This window comes from Coregonus lavaretus, assembly GCF_964263955.1.
Source record: "Coregonus lavaretus genome assembly, chromosome: 12".
Lineage (NCBI taxonomy): Eukaryota > Metazoa > Chordata > Actinopteri > Salmoniformes > Salmonidae > Coregonus > Coregonus lavaretus.
This window is the reverse complement of record NC_139999.1, coordinates 46,804,046-46,823,859: the sequence shown is the minus strand read 5'-3', so window position 1 is coordinate 46,823,859 and position 19,814 is coordinate 46,804,046. Positions and strand designations below refer to the sequence as shown.

The following is a 19,814-nucleotide window of genomic DNA, read 5'->3' as shown; positions in this document are numbered from 1 at the left end:
GGATAAGTGTGCCTTGAATTCTAAATTAATCACAGACAGTGTCACCAGCAAAGCACCCCCACACCATAACACCTCCTCCTCCATGCTTTACGATGGGAAATACACAACGTCTCACAAAGACACGGCAGTTGGAACCAGAAATCTCCAATTTGGACTCCAGACCAGAAACATTCAGCGCATTCGGAAAGTATTCAGACCCCTTTACTTTCTCCACATGTTGTTACGTTACAGCCTTATTCTAAAATGAATTAAATTGTTTTGTTTCCTCATCAATCTATGCACAATACCCCATAATGACAAAGCCAAGAATCTCAAATTTGGACTCCAGACCAAAGTACAAATTTCCACCGGTCTAATGTCTTGAACTCTGTGAAGCATATATTTGGGCTGCAAGTTCTGAGACTGGTAACTGTAATGAACTTATCCTCTGCAGCAGAGGTAACTCTGGGTCTTCCATTCCTGTGGCAGTCCTCATGAGAGCCAGTTTCATCATAGTACCTGAAGAAACATTCAAAGTTCTTGAAATTTTCCATTTGACTGACCTTCGTGTCTTAAAGTAATGATGGACTGTCATTTCTCTTTGCTTATTTGAGCTGTTTTTGCCATAATATGGACTTGGTCTTTTACCAAATAGGGCTATCTTCTGTATACCCCCTACCTTGTCACAACACAACTGATTGGCTCAAACGCATTAAGGAAAGAAATTCCACAAATGAACTTTTAAGAAGGCACACCTGTTAATTGAAATGCATTCCAGGTGACTACCTCATGAAGCTGGTTGAGAGAATGCCAAGAGTGTGCGAAGCTGTCAACAAGGCAAAGGGTGGTTATTTGAAGAATCTCAAATATAAAATATATTTTGATTTGTTTAACACTTTTTTGGTTACTACATGATTCCATATGTGTTATTTCATAGTTTTGATGTCTTCACTATCATTCTACAATGTAGAAAATAGTAAAAATAAAGAAAAACCCTTGAATGAGTAGGTGTTCTAAAACTTTTGACCGGTAGTGTATCTATCGATCACATCTATGTGACGATCTCGGTTCGACAGACGCTGGGAGATGGGAAGCAAGTACAGGGTGATAATCAATGCTCACAAGGGGATCAAACAGAGAAATAGACAGATATAAGGGAGGTAATTAACAAAGGGAAGGAGTCCAGGTGAGTCCAATGAGCGCTGATGCGCGTAACGATGGTGACAGGTGTGCGTAATGATGGGGGAGTGGGAGCAGGCGTGACAATCTACAGTTGAAGTCGGAAGTTTACATACACTTGTTGGAGTCATTAAAACTCGTTTTTCAACCACTCCACAAAGTCGGTTATGACATCTACTTTGTGCATGACACAAGTAATTTTTCCAACAATTGTTTACAGACAGATTATTTCACTTATAATTCACTGTATCACAATTCCAGTGGGTCAGAAGTTTACATACACTAAGTTGACTGTGCCTTTTAAACAGCTTAGAAAATTCCAGAAAATGTTGTCATGGCTTTAGAAGCTTCTGATAGGCTAATTGACATAATTTGAGTCAATTGGAGGTGTACCTGTGGATGCATTTCAAGTCCTACCTTCAAACTCAGTGCCTCTTTGCTTGACATCATGAGAAAATCAAAAGAAATCAGCCAAGACCATTGTAGACCTACACAAGTCTGGTTCATCCTTGGGAGCAATTTCCAAATGCCTGAAGGTACCACGTTCATCTGTACAAACAATAGTACGCAAGTATAAACACCATGGGACCACACAGCCGTCATACCGCTCAAGAAGGAGACGTGTTCTGTCTCCTAGAGATGAACGTACTTTGGTGCGAAAAGTGCAAATCAATCCCAGAACAACAGCAAAGGACCTTGTAAAGATGCTGGAGGAAACAGGTACAAAAGTATCTATATCCACAGTAAAATGAGTCCTATATCGACATAACCTGAAAGGCCGCTCAGCAAGGAAGAAGCCACTGCTCCAAAACCGCCATAAAAAAGCCAGACTACGGTTTGCAACTGCACATGGGGACAAAGATCATACTTTTTGGAGAAATGTCCTCTGGTCTGATGAAACTAAAATAGAACTGTTTGGCCATAATGACCATCGTTATGTTTGGAGGAAAAAGGGGGGTGGCTTGCAAGCCGAAGAACACCATCCCAACCATGAAGCACAGGGGTGGCAGCATCATGCTGTGGGGGTGCTTTGCTGCAGGAGGCACTGGTGCACTTCACAAAATAGATGGCATCATGAGGAAGGAAAATGATGTGGATATATTGAAGCAACATCTCAAGACATCAGTCAGGAAGTTAAAGCTTGGTCGCAAATGGGACTTCCAAATGGACAATGACCCCAAGCATACTTCCAAAGTTGTGGCAAAATGGCTTAAGGACAACAAAGTCAAGGTATTGGAGTGGCCATCACAAAACCCTGACCTCAATCCTATAGAACATTTGTGGGCAGAACTGAGCAAGGAGGCCTACAAACCTGACTCAGTTACATCTGCTCTGTCATGAGAAATTCACCCAACTTATTGTGGGAAGCTTGTGGAAGGCTACTCAAAAAGTTTGACCCAAGTTAAACAATTTAAAGGCAATGCTACTAAATACCAATTGAGTGTATGTAAACTACTGACCCACTGGGAATGTGATGAAATAAATAAAAGCTGAAATAATTCATTCTCTACTATTATTCTGAAATGTCACATTCTTAAAAAAAAGTGGTGATGCTAACTGACCTAAGACAAGGAATTTTTACTAGGATTAAATGTCAGGAATTGTGAAAAACTGAGTTTAAATGTATTTGGCTAAGGTGTATGTAAACTTCCGACTTCAACTGTACTTGTTTTACCTTTTTGGGGCAGAAATTCATGATGGTCAGGTGCAGCTGATGTTTGTCTCTCTTCATCGACCAGTGGTGGTCCTGGCTGAGGACCATCAAGGATAGGATATGCCTCCTGGCCGTGGACAAGGTGCATTTCATGACATTCAGAGTAAAAAATAAATAAATGTATTGATGTCACTTGTCTCTTGCAAGCATGTAATGCAACTCAAGTACATACAGTAACCGTAAACACAACGCATTCTTTCACACTATAATTCCCATCCCTGCAGAGAACTATACCTAAGCATGTAAAACATTTCAATAACATACCATTCTTTATTACTGCCTTTGTAATGCAATGAGTTTCACCAAAGTAGCTCTGCATTAAGATAAACGATAATACTGTATGTATGCACACAAACATAAAAAGGATAGCCCAACAGCTAAATCATACATCACACATAAAAACAACATTGGAGAGATGTAATTGTTAAACAACTTCTAAATTAACTGCATCACAGGGGCAAATCCTTAAGGGAGACATATTTGAAGTTGCCTGACGTCAGGGGCATCTTAACAGCTCATTGCCCCATTCTGATGCTCACTGCCACAGCCACAGAGGAAATGGTGGATGACATCATAGAGAAGATTAATATCCCCATGTAGTCTGGCCGGATTGTCTCGGTTCTTTCCAACAGGGAATAATCTATGCACTTGCAATTTCTATGAAGAAACATGTACAGGAGTGGCAGATGGCCATATACGCTTCCTCCCACATGGCACCGTTTTACTGGGTAGGAGTTCGAGGCATTCAGGACAAATGAATGCCCCATGGGTAGTGGACACATTTGGAAAAACTAGTTTAGCAGTCCTGGGACTGGCTACTGAACCAAGACTGCGCCTTTTAAAAACCTTGGGTTTCTTCTCAAATTCCTTACTGCAGTTGTAGCAATTATTTGAGGAAGACATTGAAGGACACACAAATACATATACAACAAGACATTAAAACAAGTATAAATAAATAGAAAACTAAAAAAGACTATAATAAATTACAATATCGGTTTGAGTTTGCTCTAGGATGCTATAGGGATGCTAGGATGCTCTAATATGCACTAGAATGGAGTAGGGACAGGTGCTGCATTTTCTTTCGCCTTTTGTACCAAGTGGTGCAGCGTGATGACGTCATTGGAGAAGTTTGCTTTGGAAATGGGAGCGTAACTTGGGAGAAAATGTTGCTGAAGCGTCGTTTTTTGGCTGGAAGGCACCAGGTAGGCACACACGTACAGTCGTGTGGATCTGTGCCAAATTGCTACAGTAAGTGTATATTTTTTATTTGAAATATTATTTCTAGTTGATATTAAAGATAAAAGGGCATGGGTGACCGAGAAAAAATAATTGGTACAAGTGGCAAACAACAATACAGGCACTAGGGATGGGGGTGTGAGCATGCGGATCTGGGCAGATGAGATGTTGTTATTATCTGTGTGTTTCAGTAAGTTGTTGTTCGTATGTATACGTTTGTATCTGGAGTAAAAAAATGTTTTAAGATAAGGGGCATAACAGCATATGTTTCGAAAACTGGTTTGAAAGGAATGATTATTGACGTTTCTAAACATTCAAACACAGTGTCGGAATTGTAGTTCACATGAAGCCGATAGTGGGCGAATGTAAGGGCTGAAAACACTACATACAGAGAAGAAGGGGTTTCAAGAGATACATCTAACCATGATTGCGTTCAAACCTCAGTGCAGCTTTGTGTAAACAAGCATAATGGTAGGGTCTGTATCTTCTGGTAAGTCCTACAGCACATTATGAAGTTCAATTAATTGTACAGACAGGGTTTCTGTCACAAGCTATATAAGCTAATTAGTGTTACTGTCAAATTATTCAAAGAGAACATAGGTGGCCCTGGCTATACAGAAAAAATACATGTTTGTATTAATGACCGTCGAATCGATCGCTTGTTGTGAATGTCAATGACCCCATGAGGACGAAACACGCGCTTCTGCGCAGTTGTCTCTCGCGACCACAGAGGAGAGCAACTACAGCGACGCCGTAAATCACGTGACCTTGTGCTGGCTGAGTGAAGCGTGTTAGCAGGTAATAAAAAGCAAATCTCCTTCAGGCGCTCAATGTTTTTCTTTATATTTGAGCCATTTTAAACCCTTTCATAGTATTGTCCCTCTTGAAGTGTAATGTCACCGATTCATTTGTTTGTTTACACCAGCTTTTCAGCCTTTTTTCCGTTATTTTATTTTGGCTTTTCCCCCGGCAAGTAATGTCGGGGTTGGATTGTGTGCTGTGTGGCCATTTTCGTTAGAATTGATAAAGCTTTGTGGTTAGCTAGCAAGCTAGCATGTTATGATACCCGAAGAACGGATGTTTATTATTTTCACTTGGGAAGAACCCCCTTTAGTAAACATTCAATGTGTGAACAGGATTGTCCGCCCGTCGTGTTTTGGTATCCTATCTGCCGTTGATTGCCTAAACTGCATCGCTAACTAGCTAACGTTAGCTGGATACTAAGATGGCTAGGACAAAGGGGTCCCACTGTCCGTCACTGTTGTGAATTATTTGTCAGTTATAGTAGGACTAAAATCCACACAGTGGTGTATTTGAAACGCGCGCCGTTACGTTTCAGTTAAAAACATTATCAAAAGTCTCAAGACAATTAAACAGTTAAGTGATTGTAAATGTCATATTTAAAGGCATGCATTCTTTATCATTAACTATAACTTAGCTAATTATGGCAAGCTATCCATAACACTGTAGTCTATTGTTTGCACACATTTGACGGTGTCAATAGCAGTGTTATATAAACAGTTCTGTCTTTTTACTATTCGAGTGTGTTTGTCATATTGTGTAGATTAAGAATGTTTTATGAGTAGCCAACTAGAGATGATGGCAAACTCGGTAGCTGCGATAACTTGTTTTGTTATTGGACAACAGCACTCTGTCGAGTTGACCCAATATCTCATTACATTAACTTGCATGGGAATGCGCTCGAATGAGAGTTGTAAACAAAACAATATAGGCCCTGGCTGGCTATTCGCTAGGTGTCCCGAGTGCAGAGCTTTCGCAAAGTCAACCTGATGTTGCTGCTGCTGTCATCTCAGCTGCAGATAATCAATCATAGAGCCCGTGTTTTTGGTTGCATTACTGGAACTTGCCAATGGCAGCTACGGTCACTTAGCCACTGACCTGCAGCTGCATTGTCTATAGATATGAACCAAGCAGGGTAATATAAGTGGCGCAGTGGTCTAAGGCACTGCATCGCAGTGCTAACTGTGCCACTAGAGATCCTGGTTCGAATCCAGGCTCTGTCGCCGCCGGCCGCGACCGGGAGACTCATGGGCGGCGCACAATTGGCCCAGCGTCGTCCAGGGTAGGGGAGGGAATGGCCGGCAGGGATGTAGCTCAGTTGGTAGAGCATGGCGTTTGCAACGCCAGGGTTGTGGGTTCGATTCCCACGGGGGGCCAGTATAAAAAAAAAAAATGTATTCACTAACTGTAAGTCGCTCTGGATAAGAGCGTCTGCTAAATGACTTAAATGTAATAAGATCTTCTCAGTTTATACAGTGTAGTTTCTCCTGAGTGGTGCAGTGGTCTAAGGCACTGCATCGCAGTGCTAGCTGTGCCACTAGAGATCCTGGTTCGAATCCAGGCTCTGTCGTAGCCGGCCGTGACCGGGAGACCAATGGGGCGGCGCACAATTGGCCCAGCATCGTCTAGGGTAGGGGAGGGAATGGCCGGCAGGGATGTAGCTTAGTTGGTAGAGCATGGCGTTTGCAACGCCAGGGTTGTGGGTTCGATTCCCACGGGGGTATAAAAATAATAATAATGTAAGTCGCTCTGGATAAGAGCGTCTACTAAATGACGTAAATGTAGTTTTGGAAGTGTGTATACGGAGCATTCGGAAAGCATTCAGACCCTTTGACTTTTTCCACATTTTGTTACGTTACAGCCGTATTCTAAAATTGATTCAATAAAATGTTTTCCTCATCAATCTACACACAATACCCCATAATGCCAAAAAGAAAACAGGTTTATAGAATTTTTTGCAAATTTATATAAGACCAAAAATGTTTTTACATAATTATTCAGACCCTTTGCTATGAGACTCGAAATTGAGCTCAGGTGCATCCTGTTTCATTAATCATCCTTGAGATGTTTCTACAACTTGATTGGAGTCCACCTGTGATAAATTCAATTGATTGGACATGATTTGGAAAGGCACACACCTGTCTATATAAGGTCCCACAGTTGACAGTGCACGTCAGAGCAAAAACCAAGCAAAGTCAAAGGAATTGTCTGTAGAGCTCAGAGACAGGATTGTGTCGAGGCACCGATCTGGGGAAGGGTAGAAAAAATGTCTGCAGCATTGAAGGTCCCCAGGAACACAGTGGCCTCCAACATTCTTAAATGGAAGAAGTTTGGAACCACCAAGACTCTTCCTAGAGCTGGCCGCCCAGCTAAACTGAGCAATCGGGGGAAAGGGCCTTGGTCAGGGAGGTGACCAAGAACCCGATGGTCACTCTGACAGAGCTCCAGAGTTCCTCTGTGGAGATGGGAGAACCTTCCAGAAGGACAACCATCTCTGCAGCACTCCACCAATCAGGCCTTTTTGGTAGAGTGGCCAGACGGAAGCCACTCCTCAGTAAAAGGCACATGACAGACCGCTTGGAGTTGGCCAAAAGGACTCTCAAACCATGAGAAACAAGATTCTCTGGTCTGATGAAATCAAGATTGAACTCTTTGGCCTGAATGCCAAGTGTCACGTCTGGAGGAAACCAGGCACCGCTCATCACCTGGCCAATACCATCCCTACGGTGAAGCATGGTGGTTGGCAGCATCATGCTGTGGGGGTGTTTTTCAGCGAACTGGGAGACTAGTCAGGATCGAGGGAAAGATGAATGGAGCAAAGTGCAGAGCGATCCTTGATGAAAACCTGCTCCAGAGCGCTCAGGACCTGACACTGGGACGAAGGTTCACCTTCCAAGAGGACAATGACCCTAAGCACACAGCCAAGACAACGCAGGAGTGGCTCGGGACAAGTCTCTGAATGTCCTTGAGTGGCCCAGCCAGACTCTGGAGAAACCTGAAAATAGCTGTGCAGCGACGCACCCCATCCAACTTGACAGAGCTTGAGAGGATCTGCAGAAAATAATGGGAGAAACTCCCCAAATACAGGTGTGCCAAGCTTGTAGCGTCATACCCAAGAAGACTCGAGGCTGTAATCGCTGCCAAAGTACTGAGTAAAGGGTCTGAATACTTATGTAAATGTGGTGTGTGTGTATGTGTGTATATATATATATATATATAAAATATATTTGCAAAAAAAATCTACGGCTCTTTTTGCTTTGTTATTGTGTGTAGATTGATGAGGGGGAAAAAACTATTAATTTTTGTTTAGAATAAGGCTTTAAGTGAAAGGGTCTGATTACTTTCCGAATGCACTAGGGCTAGCACGATAATGGACTAAAGGAGCCTAACGTTACTCATAGTCCAAGGACCCTACGCATTCTGTTTAAAGGCAAATTGTCTCTAAGCCAAAACAGTCAAATACTCCCATCTAGCTAAATGTGAATCAATTCTCAATTATGGTTCGGTTCTAGAAACATAGATAAATCCTTCTACTTTCATATCACATGAAAATAATTTCACAAATGCAAAATACACACTTACTATACACTGTTTTAACAGTTGCAGCCGACACTCAGGGTTGCGCAATTCCCCCCAACCGTGTTGATGTGGGGACGTGTTTGATACAGGCTACTCCACACACACACCAGGGATTTCAGCTTAGAAGAAACTACAAAGGGAATCGGGACTATTTGAACAACCTAGGCCTAACGTACAGTGAGGGGGAAAAGTATTTGATCCCCTGCTGATTTTGTACGTTTGCCCACTGACAAAGACATGATCAGTCTATAATTGTAATGGTAGGTTTATTTGAACAGTGAGAGACAGAATAACAACAAAAAAATCCTGAAAAACGCATGTCAAAAATGTTATAAATTGATTTGCATTTTAATGAGGGAAATAAGTATTTGACCCCTCTGCAAAACATGACTTAGTACTTGGTGGCAAAACCCTTGTTGGCAATCACAGAGGTCAGACGTTTCTTGTAGTTGGCCACCAGGTTTGCACACATCTCAGGAGGGATTTTGTCCCACCAATCTTTGCAGATCTTCTCCAAGTCATTAAGGTTTCGAGGCTGACGTTTGGCAACTCGAAACTTCAGCACCCTCCACAGATTTTCTATGGGATTAAGGGTCTGGAGACTGGCTAGGCCACTCCAGGACCTTAATGTGCTTCTTCTTGAGCCACTCCTTTGTTGCCTTGGCCGTGTGTTTTGGGTCATTGTCATGCTGGAATACCCATCCACGACCCATTTTCAATGCCCTGGCTGAGGGAAGGAGGTTTTCACCCAAGATTTGACGGTACATGGCCCCGTCCATTGTCCCTTTGATGCGGTGAGGTTGTCCTGTCCCCTTAGCAGAAAAAAAACCCCAAAGCATAATGTTTCCACCTCCATGTTTGACGGTGGGGATGGTGTTCTTGGGGTCATAGGCAGCATTCCTCCTCCTCCAAACACGGCGAGTTGATTTGATGCCAAAGAGCTTGATTTTGGTCTCATCTGACCACAACACTTTCACCCAGTTCTCCTCTGAATCATTCAGATGTTCATTGGCAGACTTCAGACGGGCCTGTATATGTGCTTTCTTGAGCAGGGGGACCTTGCGGGCGCTGCAGGATTTCAGTCCTTCACGGCGTAGTGTGTTACCAATTGTTTCCTTGGTGACTATGGTCCCAGCTGCCTTGAGATCATTGACAAGATCCTCCCGTGTAGTTCTGGGCTGATTCCTCACCGTTCTCATGATCATTGCAACTCCACGAGGTGAGATCTTGCATGGAGCCGCAGGCCGAGGGAGATTGACAGTTCTTTTGTGTTTCTTCCATTTGCGAATAATCGCACCAACTGTTGTCACCTTCTCACCAAGCTGCTTGGCGATGGTCTTGTAGCCCATTCCAGCCTTGTGTAGGTCTACAATCTTGTCCCTGACATCCCTGGAGAGCTCTTTGGTCTTGGCCATGGTGGAGAGTTTGGAATCTGATTGATTGCTTCTGTGGACAGGTGTCTTTTATACAGGTAAAATGAGATTAGGAGCACTCCTAATCTCAGCTCGTTACCTGTATAAAAGACACCTGGGAGCCATAATTCTTTCTGATTGAGAGGGGGTCAAATACTTATTTCCCTCATTAAAATGCAAATCAATTTATAACATTTTTGACATGCGTTTTTCAGGATTTTTTTGTTGTTATTCTGTCTCTCACCTGTTCAAATAAACCTATCATTAAAATTATAGACTGATCATTTCTTTGTCAGTGGGCAAACATACAAAATCAGCAGGGGATCAAATACTTTTTTCCCTCACTGTATAACAGTAGGCCTATTTGTCTTATCTTATACCTGCCTGCAGTGAATAGGGTAAATACTGTAAGTGACGTGAATTTCTAGCCACATTTGAGCCACACTTTTCTCCCAACCCCCCCCCCCCCCCCTCTCTCTTTTTGTCTTCCAGATTTTTCTATTTTGTACATACATTGTTTTGTATATACTGTAAATGATGACCTCGTTGGGCGGCGACAAAGCCCGGGGCACTCGGGACAAAGCGCTGCCTGCTGCCACAAACACAACTCAACCACAGAAACAGCTCCAGGTGAGTGACACACACACACAACCAGTGTTTTCCACTAGCGCCGGTTGTCGGCTATACATCTGATTTACAGAGTCATTTTCAGCCGTGTAATTTATCCACAAAAATTCACTAGGCTACTTTTCAATTTGCTTCTTAGAAATAAGTCTGCAGAGCCCTTCCCTGCTAGAATGAACGGTGTGCATCTTCTAGCAATCTATTGATAGGACAGGCGCCTGTCAGTCACAAAGTGAGCGATGACAGGGAAACACTGCTGTTTTGACAGTCTGCTGTCTGTCCTGCCTCTCGGCATCTGGGTGTCTGCGCTGTGGTTGCAGTCTGATTTCTTTACACTGAGGGAGAGAGTGTGGATTTTCAGGTCCCATATAATGTGGTAACGATGTGTCAATCCACTTAGCCTATTGTTTTTCTGGCACATTCATTTATTTTCTTTCGTGTGCAGGGTCCAACATTGACGCTGGCCCGGGGTCAGTAAAAACGTTAGGCCAGTGGATCTCGTCTGTCACTGGCCTGACAGTATCTTTTCAGCACAGGTTGGCATTCCACTTCAACATTTACCTGCTCTGTCGCAGTCTACAATTGAAAACCATACACATAAATGTCATGCTACACTGAACAAAAATATAAACGCAATATGTAAAGTGGTCCCGTGTTTCCTGAGCTAAAATAAAAGATCCCAGAAATTTTCCATATGCACAAAAGGCTTATTTCTCTCAATTTTTTTGCACTAATTTGTTTACATCCCTGTTAGTAAGCATTTCTCATTTGCCAAGATAATCCATCCACCTGACAGGTGTGGCATATCAAGAAGCTGATTAAACAGCATGATCATTACACAGGTGCACCTTGTGCTGGGGACAATAAAAGGCCACTCTAAAATGTGCAGTTATGTCACACAACACAATGCCACAGATGTCTCAAGTTTTGAGGGAGCATGCAATTGGCAGGAATGTCCACCGGAGCTGTTGCCAGAGAATGTAACGTTTATTCCTTTACCATAAGCCAACGTCGTTTTAGAGAATTTGGCAGTATGTCCAACCGGCCTCACAACCGCAGACCATGTGTAACCACGCCAGCCCAGGTCCTCCACATCCGGTATTTTCGATATGAAGTCCATCAGGACTTGCCAGACGTTATAGTGAGTTACTCGTCAGCAGCCTACCGAATTGCATCGGTACGAGAACTGTTAATTTGGCTCCCTAATTTGCATACTGGTAGGCTTTTTGGTGATTTCTCTGCAGATAAACAATAGGTAGGCTAGTGGAGAGAGAGCATCACTCTGGATTGAATTGTTTTAAAAGGTAATGATACTTATAAATGTAGTTGCGGACAAATATATTGGCACCCTTGCACTTTTCTTAAGTCCCTATTTCTTCTAAAATAAGTTAAAATTTAAAAACACTTTTGGTCTCCACACCGTGTTATTGGATTTTCAACATTGCAGAACACATTTTTTATTTATAAAGGCATGGCATGGACAACATTATTGGCACCCCGGAGCTACTACTTAGTTGCACAGCCTTTGGCCACGATAACTTAGACAAACACTTGTAGCCATCAATGAGCGTTTACTGGCAATTTGGCCCACTATTCTGCAGCAAACTGCTCAAATTCTTCAATGTTTGAGGGGTGCCTTCAACCAACTGCTGTTTTCAGATCTTTCCATAGGTTTTTGGATGTGATTCAGATCTGGACTCTTTGCTGTCCATTTCAGAGCAGTCGATAGTTTCATCTTGAACCATTCCTGGGTGCTTTTTGATGTGTCCTCAGGGTTGTTGTCCTGCTAGAAGACCCACAACCTTCCATGGAGACCCAGTTTTTGGACTGGGTTGAACATTGGACTCCAAAACACCTGATAATCTGCTGATTTCATGATGCCTTGCGCACGTTCAAGGCCCCCAGTACCAGAGGCAACAAAGCAATCCTACAGCATTATCAAACCTCCCCATGTTTGATTGTAGGGAGGGTGTTATTTTCATTGAATGCTTAATTTGGTCGTCAGTAGAAAGGTGCAGCAAGCTCATTGAGGCTACAATAAGCATTTGTCGGCAGTTAGCTTGGCCAAAGGCTGTTCAACCAAGTACTCTTTTCTAAATGAACATTTTAAGCTGAAGTTTACAGGAATAAAATGTATTCTGTAATGTAGAAAATCTAATAACAATGTGTGGAGACCGTTTTTTTCAATTGAAACTTAATTTAGAAATAGGAAATTATTTAAGAAAAGTGCAATGGTGACAATATATTTGGCCGCAATTGTATATGGTATCTTGAAAGATATTGATATACAGTGCCTTCAGAAAGTATTCACACACCTTCACTTTTTCCACATTTTGTTGTGTTACAAGCTGAATTTAAAATTGATTACATTGAGATTTTTGTTTCACTGGCCTACACACAATACCCATTAATGTAAAAGTGGAATTATGTTTTTAGAAATTGTTACACATTAATTACAAATGAAAAGCTGAAATGTCAAGAGTCAATAAGTATTCAACCCCTTTATGGCAACCCATAAGTTCCCGAGTAAAAATGTGCTTAAGTCACATAATAAATTGAAATAAATAGTGTTTAACATGATTTTTGAATGACTACCTCATCTCTGTAACCCACACATACAATTATCTGTAAGGTCCCTCATTCGAGCAATGCATTTCAAACACAGATTCAACCACAAAGACTACGGAGATTTTCCAATGCCTCGCAAAGAAGGGCACCTATTGGTAGATGGGTAAAAAATATAAAAGCTTACATTGAATATCCTTTTGAGCATGGTGAAGTTATTGATTACACTTTGGATGGTGAATCAATACACCCAGTCACTACAAAGATACAGGTGTCCTCCTAACTCAGTTGCTGGAGAGAAAGAAAACTGCTCAGGGATTTCACCATGAGGCCAATGGTGACTTTTAAAACAGTTACAGAGTTTAATGGCTGTGATAGAAAACTGAGGATGGATCAACAACATTGTAGTTACTCCACAATACTAACCTAAATGAGAGTGAAAAGAAGGAAGCCTGTACATAATTAAAAAGATTCTAAAGCATGCTGTTTGCGAAAAGGTACTAAAGTGAAACTGCTAAAAATGTGGCAAAGAAATGAACTTTTTGTGGATAATATGTCAAGATGTATGAATACTTTCTGAAAGCACTGTAGGCAATGTTCCCTCTAATTTGATCATTGTGGAAATTCTGTGCAATTTCCAGCGCATGTTTACTGTGAACACTGAGGCTGTACCCGCTTTAGGTTACAGTTTTAACAGTGGCCATGTAAGTTACTGTGGCTATTTGATCATAATGTAGGCCTACCAGAGTGACCTACCATCAAAATCAATGGAAAAAATGCATCCCATAACATTTTAACATGTCCCCTGTAGCTCAGTTGGTAGAGCATGGCGCTTGCAACGCCAGGGTTGTGGGTTCGTTTCCCACGGGGGGCCAGTATGAAAATGTATCCACTCACTAACTCTAAGTCGCTCTGGATAAGAGCGTCTGCTAAATGACTAAAATGTATAATGAAATAGCTGTTCTATCATTCAGCCTACAGTAGCAGCCAATGTGTGGTGTTCAATGAAGGCCTACATTCCATGAGACGTTTGGAAAGAAACATGCAGGGCTTGACATTAACCTGTTTATCCAGTTGTCCTTCAGACAAGGAGGTGACTGAAAATGTTGTTGTTTGATGCAAGAAACCACTTTACAAAATTTAATGCATTATTATTCCCATACCATTATTACAGAGAATCAGACAAATTGTGACCGACCGCCTTGATTCGGTCTTTAGTAGCAAAATTTGAAATTGTGTTTTTTACATTGGATAAAAGCAGAGACACAGAGCTACAAAATGGTATATCATACACTGCATTTGAGGAACAATGGGAAAGTAATTCTGCTTTGAAAGTTGGTAAACTTGTAACCCCACTTTTGAGAAAATGGCCCTTTGAATGTTTTGGTACACCTACTGGAGAGCTCTACTTTGTTTACACCCATTCCGCATTGTTCATACCCTCTTAAGACAGCTCCACCCATCTCTTTAACGATTCACATGTGAGGTCATGTGCTAAACAGTGAGTAGTGGAGTAAAGATTAAGACTAAAATTGGTAGATGTAGTAGCCTACAATAAGGAAAAATTCCAGGTAAACAAAGTGTCCAGATATAAATATTTTATAAATATTAGATGACATAGTAGCAATATCAAAAATAGATAGTGTCTATATATATATATATATATATATATATATATATATATATATATATATATAAAAGAACAAGTGTCAATGCCAGTAGAGAAATAATTACATAATAAACAGTATGTACAAGAAAAATATCAATAACCATATCAGTGATACTGGTGATAGATCAGGTAGTTATATGCATACAATAAAGGGTAAAGTGGCTGAGTAGCAGGATAAAAAAAATTATATAGTAGCAGCAACGTATGGCGTGTGTGTTAGGAGAGAGTCGTGAATAGAGGCACTGAAGAGAGTGCTGATGACTGGGAACTCGCCCCCAGTGATGAACTTGTCCGTCCGAACCACTCAAGAACAAGGGAATCTACATTCGGAGAGCCTGTTTCTGTCCTGTCCTTGACTTTGATGCAGGGCATGTGATATCCATAGCCTCTTTGTCGCAAAACTCCCTGATCTTCTCAAAAGATAAGTTAGTCTAGCTTTGTCCAGTCCAGGTGGTGCTTGTACAGGCAGACCATCTATGAGAGGAAGGATGTCAGCGTTGCACAGCAGCTGAAACCTGGTCCCGACTGAGTCAAAATGCTCCTTGGTGACAGCAACACTAGGCTCCAGAGCATCGAAGCTGTAAAACAGAAAATAACAAAAAACAATTAAGACATTCCAACCTTGCATAACATCAATTCACCTCCCAAGTTTAGATAAGAAGAATAACCCCATACAATGCAATGAAAATGATATTCACCTGAAGTGCTTGAACTGCTTGATCTGTGGCAGCGGCCTGAAGTACGGAGTCAGGTGTTGTTGCCAGCCATTGCTTTCCACCAGCACCGTACCATCCTCCAGTCCAACTAGCTGTGGGATGTTGACCCCTGTCACAGTGCTGTCTTTCACAACACCAGCAATCTTGGACAAAGTGTTCACTCTGGTCTTTCTGAAGCGCTGCTTGATGAGGCCGAAGCACCAGTCGGGGGCAAACTTGGTGTGGCCTGTGATCAGGAAGTGAAGGTCCAGACTGTGGTGGAGTTTGTGCATGGTCCACCAGGCACAATCTTGTTCTTGTTTTGGCCAGTGCAGTTGTCACAATTCAGCTTCACACGTGTTTCCCCAACTCCGTAGTTGGTGAAGAAATGGTGCATGTACAGTGGGGGAAAAAAGTATTTAGTCAGCCACCAATTGTGCAAGTTCTCCCACTTAAAAAGATGAGAGAGGCCTGTAATTTTCATCATAGGTACACGTCAACTATGACAGACAAAATGAGAAAAGAAAATCCAGAAAATCACATTGTAGGATTTTTAATGAATTTATTTGCAAATTATGGTGGAAAATAAGTATTTGGTCAATAACAAAAGTTTCTCAATACTTTGTTATATACCCCTTGTTGGCAATGACACAGGTCAAACGTTTTCTGTATGTCTTCACAAGGTTTTCACACACTGTTGCTGGTATTTTGGCCCATTCCTCCATGCATATCTCCTCTAGAGCAGTGATGTTTTGGGGCTGTCGCTGGGCAACACGGACTTTCAACTCCCTCCAAAGATTTTCTATGGGGTTGAGATCTGGAGACTGGCTAGGCCACTCCAGGACCTTGAAATGCTTCTTACGAAGCCACTCCTTCGTTGCCCGGGCGGTGTGTTTGGGATCATTGTCATGCTGAAAGACCCAGCCACGTTTCATCTTCAATGCCCTTGCTGATGGAAGGAGGTTTTCACTCAAAATCTCACGATACATGGCCCCATTCATTCTTTCCTTTACACGGATCAGTCGTCCTGGTCCCTTTGCAGAAAAACAGCCCCAAAGCATGATGTTTCCACCCCCATGCTTCACAGTAGGTATGGTGTTCTTTGGATGCAACTCAGCATTCTTTGTCCTCCAAACACGACGAGTTGAGTTTTTACCAAAAAGTTATATTTTGGTTTCATCTGACCATATGACATTCTCCCAATCCTCTTCTGGATCATCCAAATGCACTCTAGCAAACTTCAGACGGGCCTGGACATGTACTGGCTTAAGCAGGGGAACACGTCTTGCACTGCAGGATTTGAGTCCCTGGCGTCGTAGTGTGTTACTGATGGTAGGCTTTGTTACTTTGGTCCTAGCTCTCTGCAGGTCATTCACTAGGTCCCCCCGTGTGGTTCTGGGATTTTTGCTCACCGTTCTTGTAAACATTTTGACCCCACGGGGTGAGATCTTGCGTGGAGCCCCAGATCGAGGGAGATTATCAGTGGTCTTGTATGTCTTCCATTTCCTAATAATTGCTCCCACAGTTGATTTCTTCCAACCAAGCTGCTTACCTATTGCAGATTCAGTCTTCCCAGCCTGGTGCAGGTCTACAATTTTGTTTCTGGTGTCCTTTGACAGCTCTTTGGTCTTGGCCATAGTGGAGTTTGGAGTGTGACTGTTTGAGGTTGTGGACAGGTGTCTTTTATACTGATAACAAGTTCAAACAGGTGCCATTAATACATGTAACGAGTGGAGGACAGAGGAGCCTCTTAAAGAAGAAGTTACAGGTCTGTGAGAGCCAGAAATCTTGCTTGTTTGTAGGTGACCAAATACTTATTTTCAGGTTGGATGGGGAGCGTTGCTGGACAGCATTTTTCAGGTCTCTCCAGAGAGATCGGGTTCAAGTCCGGGCTCTGGCTGGGCCACTCAAGGACATTCAGAGACTTGTCCCGAAGCCACTCCTGCGTTGTCTTGGCTGTGTGCTTAGGGTCGTTGTCCTGTTGGAAGGTGAACCTTTGTCCCAGTCTGAGGTCCTGAGCGCTCTGGAGCAGGTTTTCATCAAGGATCTCTCTGTACTTTGAGCTGTTAATCTTTCCCTCGATCCTGACTAGTCTCCCAGTCTCTGCCGCTGAAAAACATCCCCATAGCATGATTCTGCCACCACCGTGCTTCACTGTAGGGATGGTGCCAGGTTTCCTCCAGACGTGACCCTTGGCATTCAGGCCAAAGAGTTCAATCTTGGTTTCATCAGACCAGAGAATCTTGTTTCTCATGGTCTGAGAGTCTTTTGGTGCCTTTTGGCAAACTCCAAGCGGGCTGTCATGTGCCTTTTACTGAGGAGTGGCTTCCGTCTGGCCACTGTACCATAAAGGCCTGATTGGTGGAGTGCTGCAGAGATGGTTGTCCTTCTGGAAGGTTCTCCCATCTCCACAGAGGAACTCTAGAACTCTGTCAGAGTGACCATCAGGTTCTTGGTCACCTGCCTAACCAAGGCCTTTCTCCCCCAATTGCTCAGTTTGGCCGGGCGGCCAGCTCTAGGTAGAGTCTTGGTGGTTCCAAACATCTTCCATTTAAGAATGTTGGAGGCCACTGTGTTCTTGGGGACCTACAATGCTGCAGACATTTTTTGGTACCTTTCCCCAGATCTGTGCCTCGACACAATCCTGTCTCGGAGCTCTACGGACAATTCCTTTGACCTCATGGCTTGGTTTTTGCTCTGACATGCACTGTCAACTGTGGGACCTTTTTAATTTTTTTATAAATGTGCACACATTTCTAAAAACCTGTTTTCGCTTTGTCATCATGGGGTGTTGTGTGTAGATTGCTGAGGATGTTTTTTTATTTAATCAATTTTAGAATAAAGCTGTAAGGTAACAAAATGTGGAAAAAGTCAAGGGGTCTGAATACTTTCCGAAGGCACTGTATATATTCTTTTTTTGTGTGTGTGTATATGTATCTATCTATGTCCTTAATCAGTATAAAGGAGGAAATGTTGCTTACTTATTGAGTAAAATCAAATCTGTAATGCATCCTGATGTCTCTGCTTGCTGGTTCAGTATGGCCCCCCAGAGACAACTGCAGGTCTTGACAGGGGGTCTTGCAGTCAGCAACCATCTTCTGGTAGACAGACCGCTCACTCTGAACAAGCAGGAGATGCTGCTCTTGCTTCTTCAGCTTGGCTGACTTAACAGCTTCTGGCAGATTGGCAGATCTGAAGACCAGTTAGTCGTTCCTCTGGCACTGCCAGCACAGGTCTGTCCTGGGCTTAGTGCTTGAGATGTGGGGCAGCAATTTTCTCCACAGATTCCTGAAGGAAGACAGCCCGACTACACGTACCTCTGGAAAATACAGAAATAATTTGAGATCAATAAAAGTAGTGCCAATCATGTTGGAGGTAAATTAAATAATCAAAACATGTTTATGCTTTACATACCAAGTGTCGCCATCGATTTTTTGTAGAGACGCCACACCGCTGCTATTGTCACATGAGATGGCAGCAGCTTTCCACTAAAGTGTTTGTGTCCTGGGTGGCATCCTGGTAAGACTATTGCATTATCCTCTGCGTAGTTGTTGAAGTTCACAACTCGCTGCAAGTCCTCATGCTTCAGGTGTAACATTTACATTTACATTTTAGTCATTTAGCAGACACTCTTATCCAGAGCGACTTACAGTTAGTGAGTGCATACATTTTCATACTGGCCCCCCATGGGAATCGAACTCACAACCCTGGCGTTGCAAATACCATGCTCTACCAACTGAGCTACACGGGACTGTGCTTGCTTGGGCCAGCTGTCTTTTTGATGGCCGGCATTAGACCATTCTCCTTGTATGACTGGTGGAGGAGAGTCAGGTGTGTTCTACTGATGCTGAAAGACAAATTCCAGACACAAATATTTTAGCATTATTATTATACAATAGATAGCTGTAACCTGGCGAAGTGGAGTCTTTTGTTTAGATGTAGCTAGCTAGATAGCTAAAGAATGAACCATAATCCAATCCTTAGAGTACTAGCAATACAAACCAATTGTCATAGCTAGCTAAAGTTAACCAAATAGGTTCAATGTTAGCTAGTTAACATTAGGCTATAACTAGCAATACAAATGGCTTTCTGAGATAATATTACACACAGATCATACACGTAATGTTAGCTAGCAAGCCAGCCACCTAACGTTAACTGGCTTTAGCCAGCCACCAAAATTAGAAACGTATAATATCTGAAACTGTAGCTAGACTCTTACCAGTATACATTGATGAACGCTTCTCGGCAGACTGCAACGCCTTTCGTTAAATAGGAAGTCCTGTGTCGTTTCTGTTTTGTTTGTACAGCTTGCTTGGCCCGTTCTGTCAAGTCACTCTGGTTCACACTGACCGTGTGCAATG

At 42.6% G+C, this 19,814-nt stretch overlaps 1 protein-coding gene across 1 annotated transcript in view; it reads left to right on the top strand.

Moving 5' to 3' along the window:
- Positions 1-4,856: 4,856 nt before the first annotated feature.
- The window catches only part of LOC311138667 (ubiquitin-associated protein 2-like), a 46,924-nt gene continuing 31,966 nt past the window's right edge, over positions 4,857-19,814 (top strand). Inside the window, exons 1-2 of the mRNA XM_084173447.1 lie at positions 4,857-4,906; positions 10,393-10,530. Of these exons, the coding sequence (XP_084029573.1) occupies positions 10,435-10,530 (96 nt within the window). The 5' untranslated portion in view covers positions 4,857-4,906; positions 10,393-10,434. The remainder of the gene's footprint in view (positions 4,907-10,392; positions 10,531-19,814) is intronic.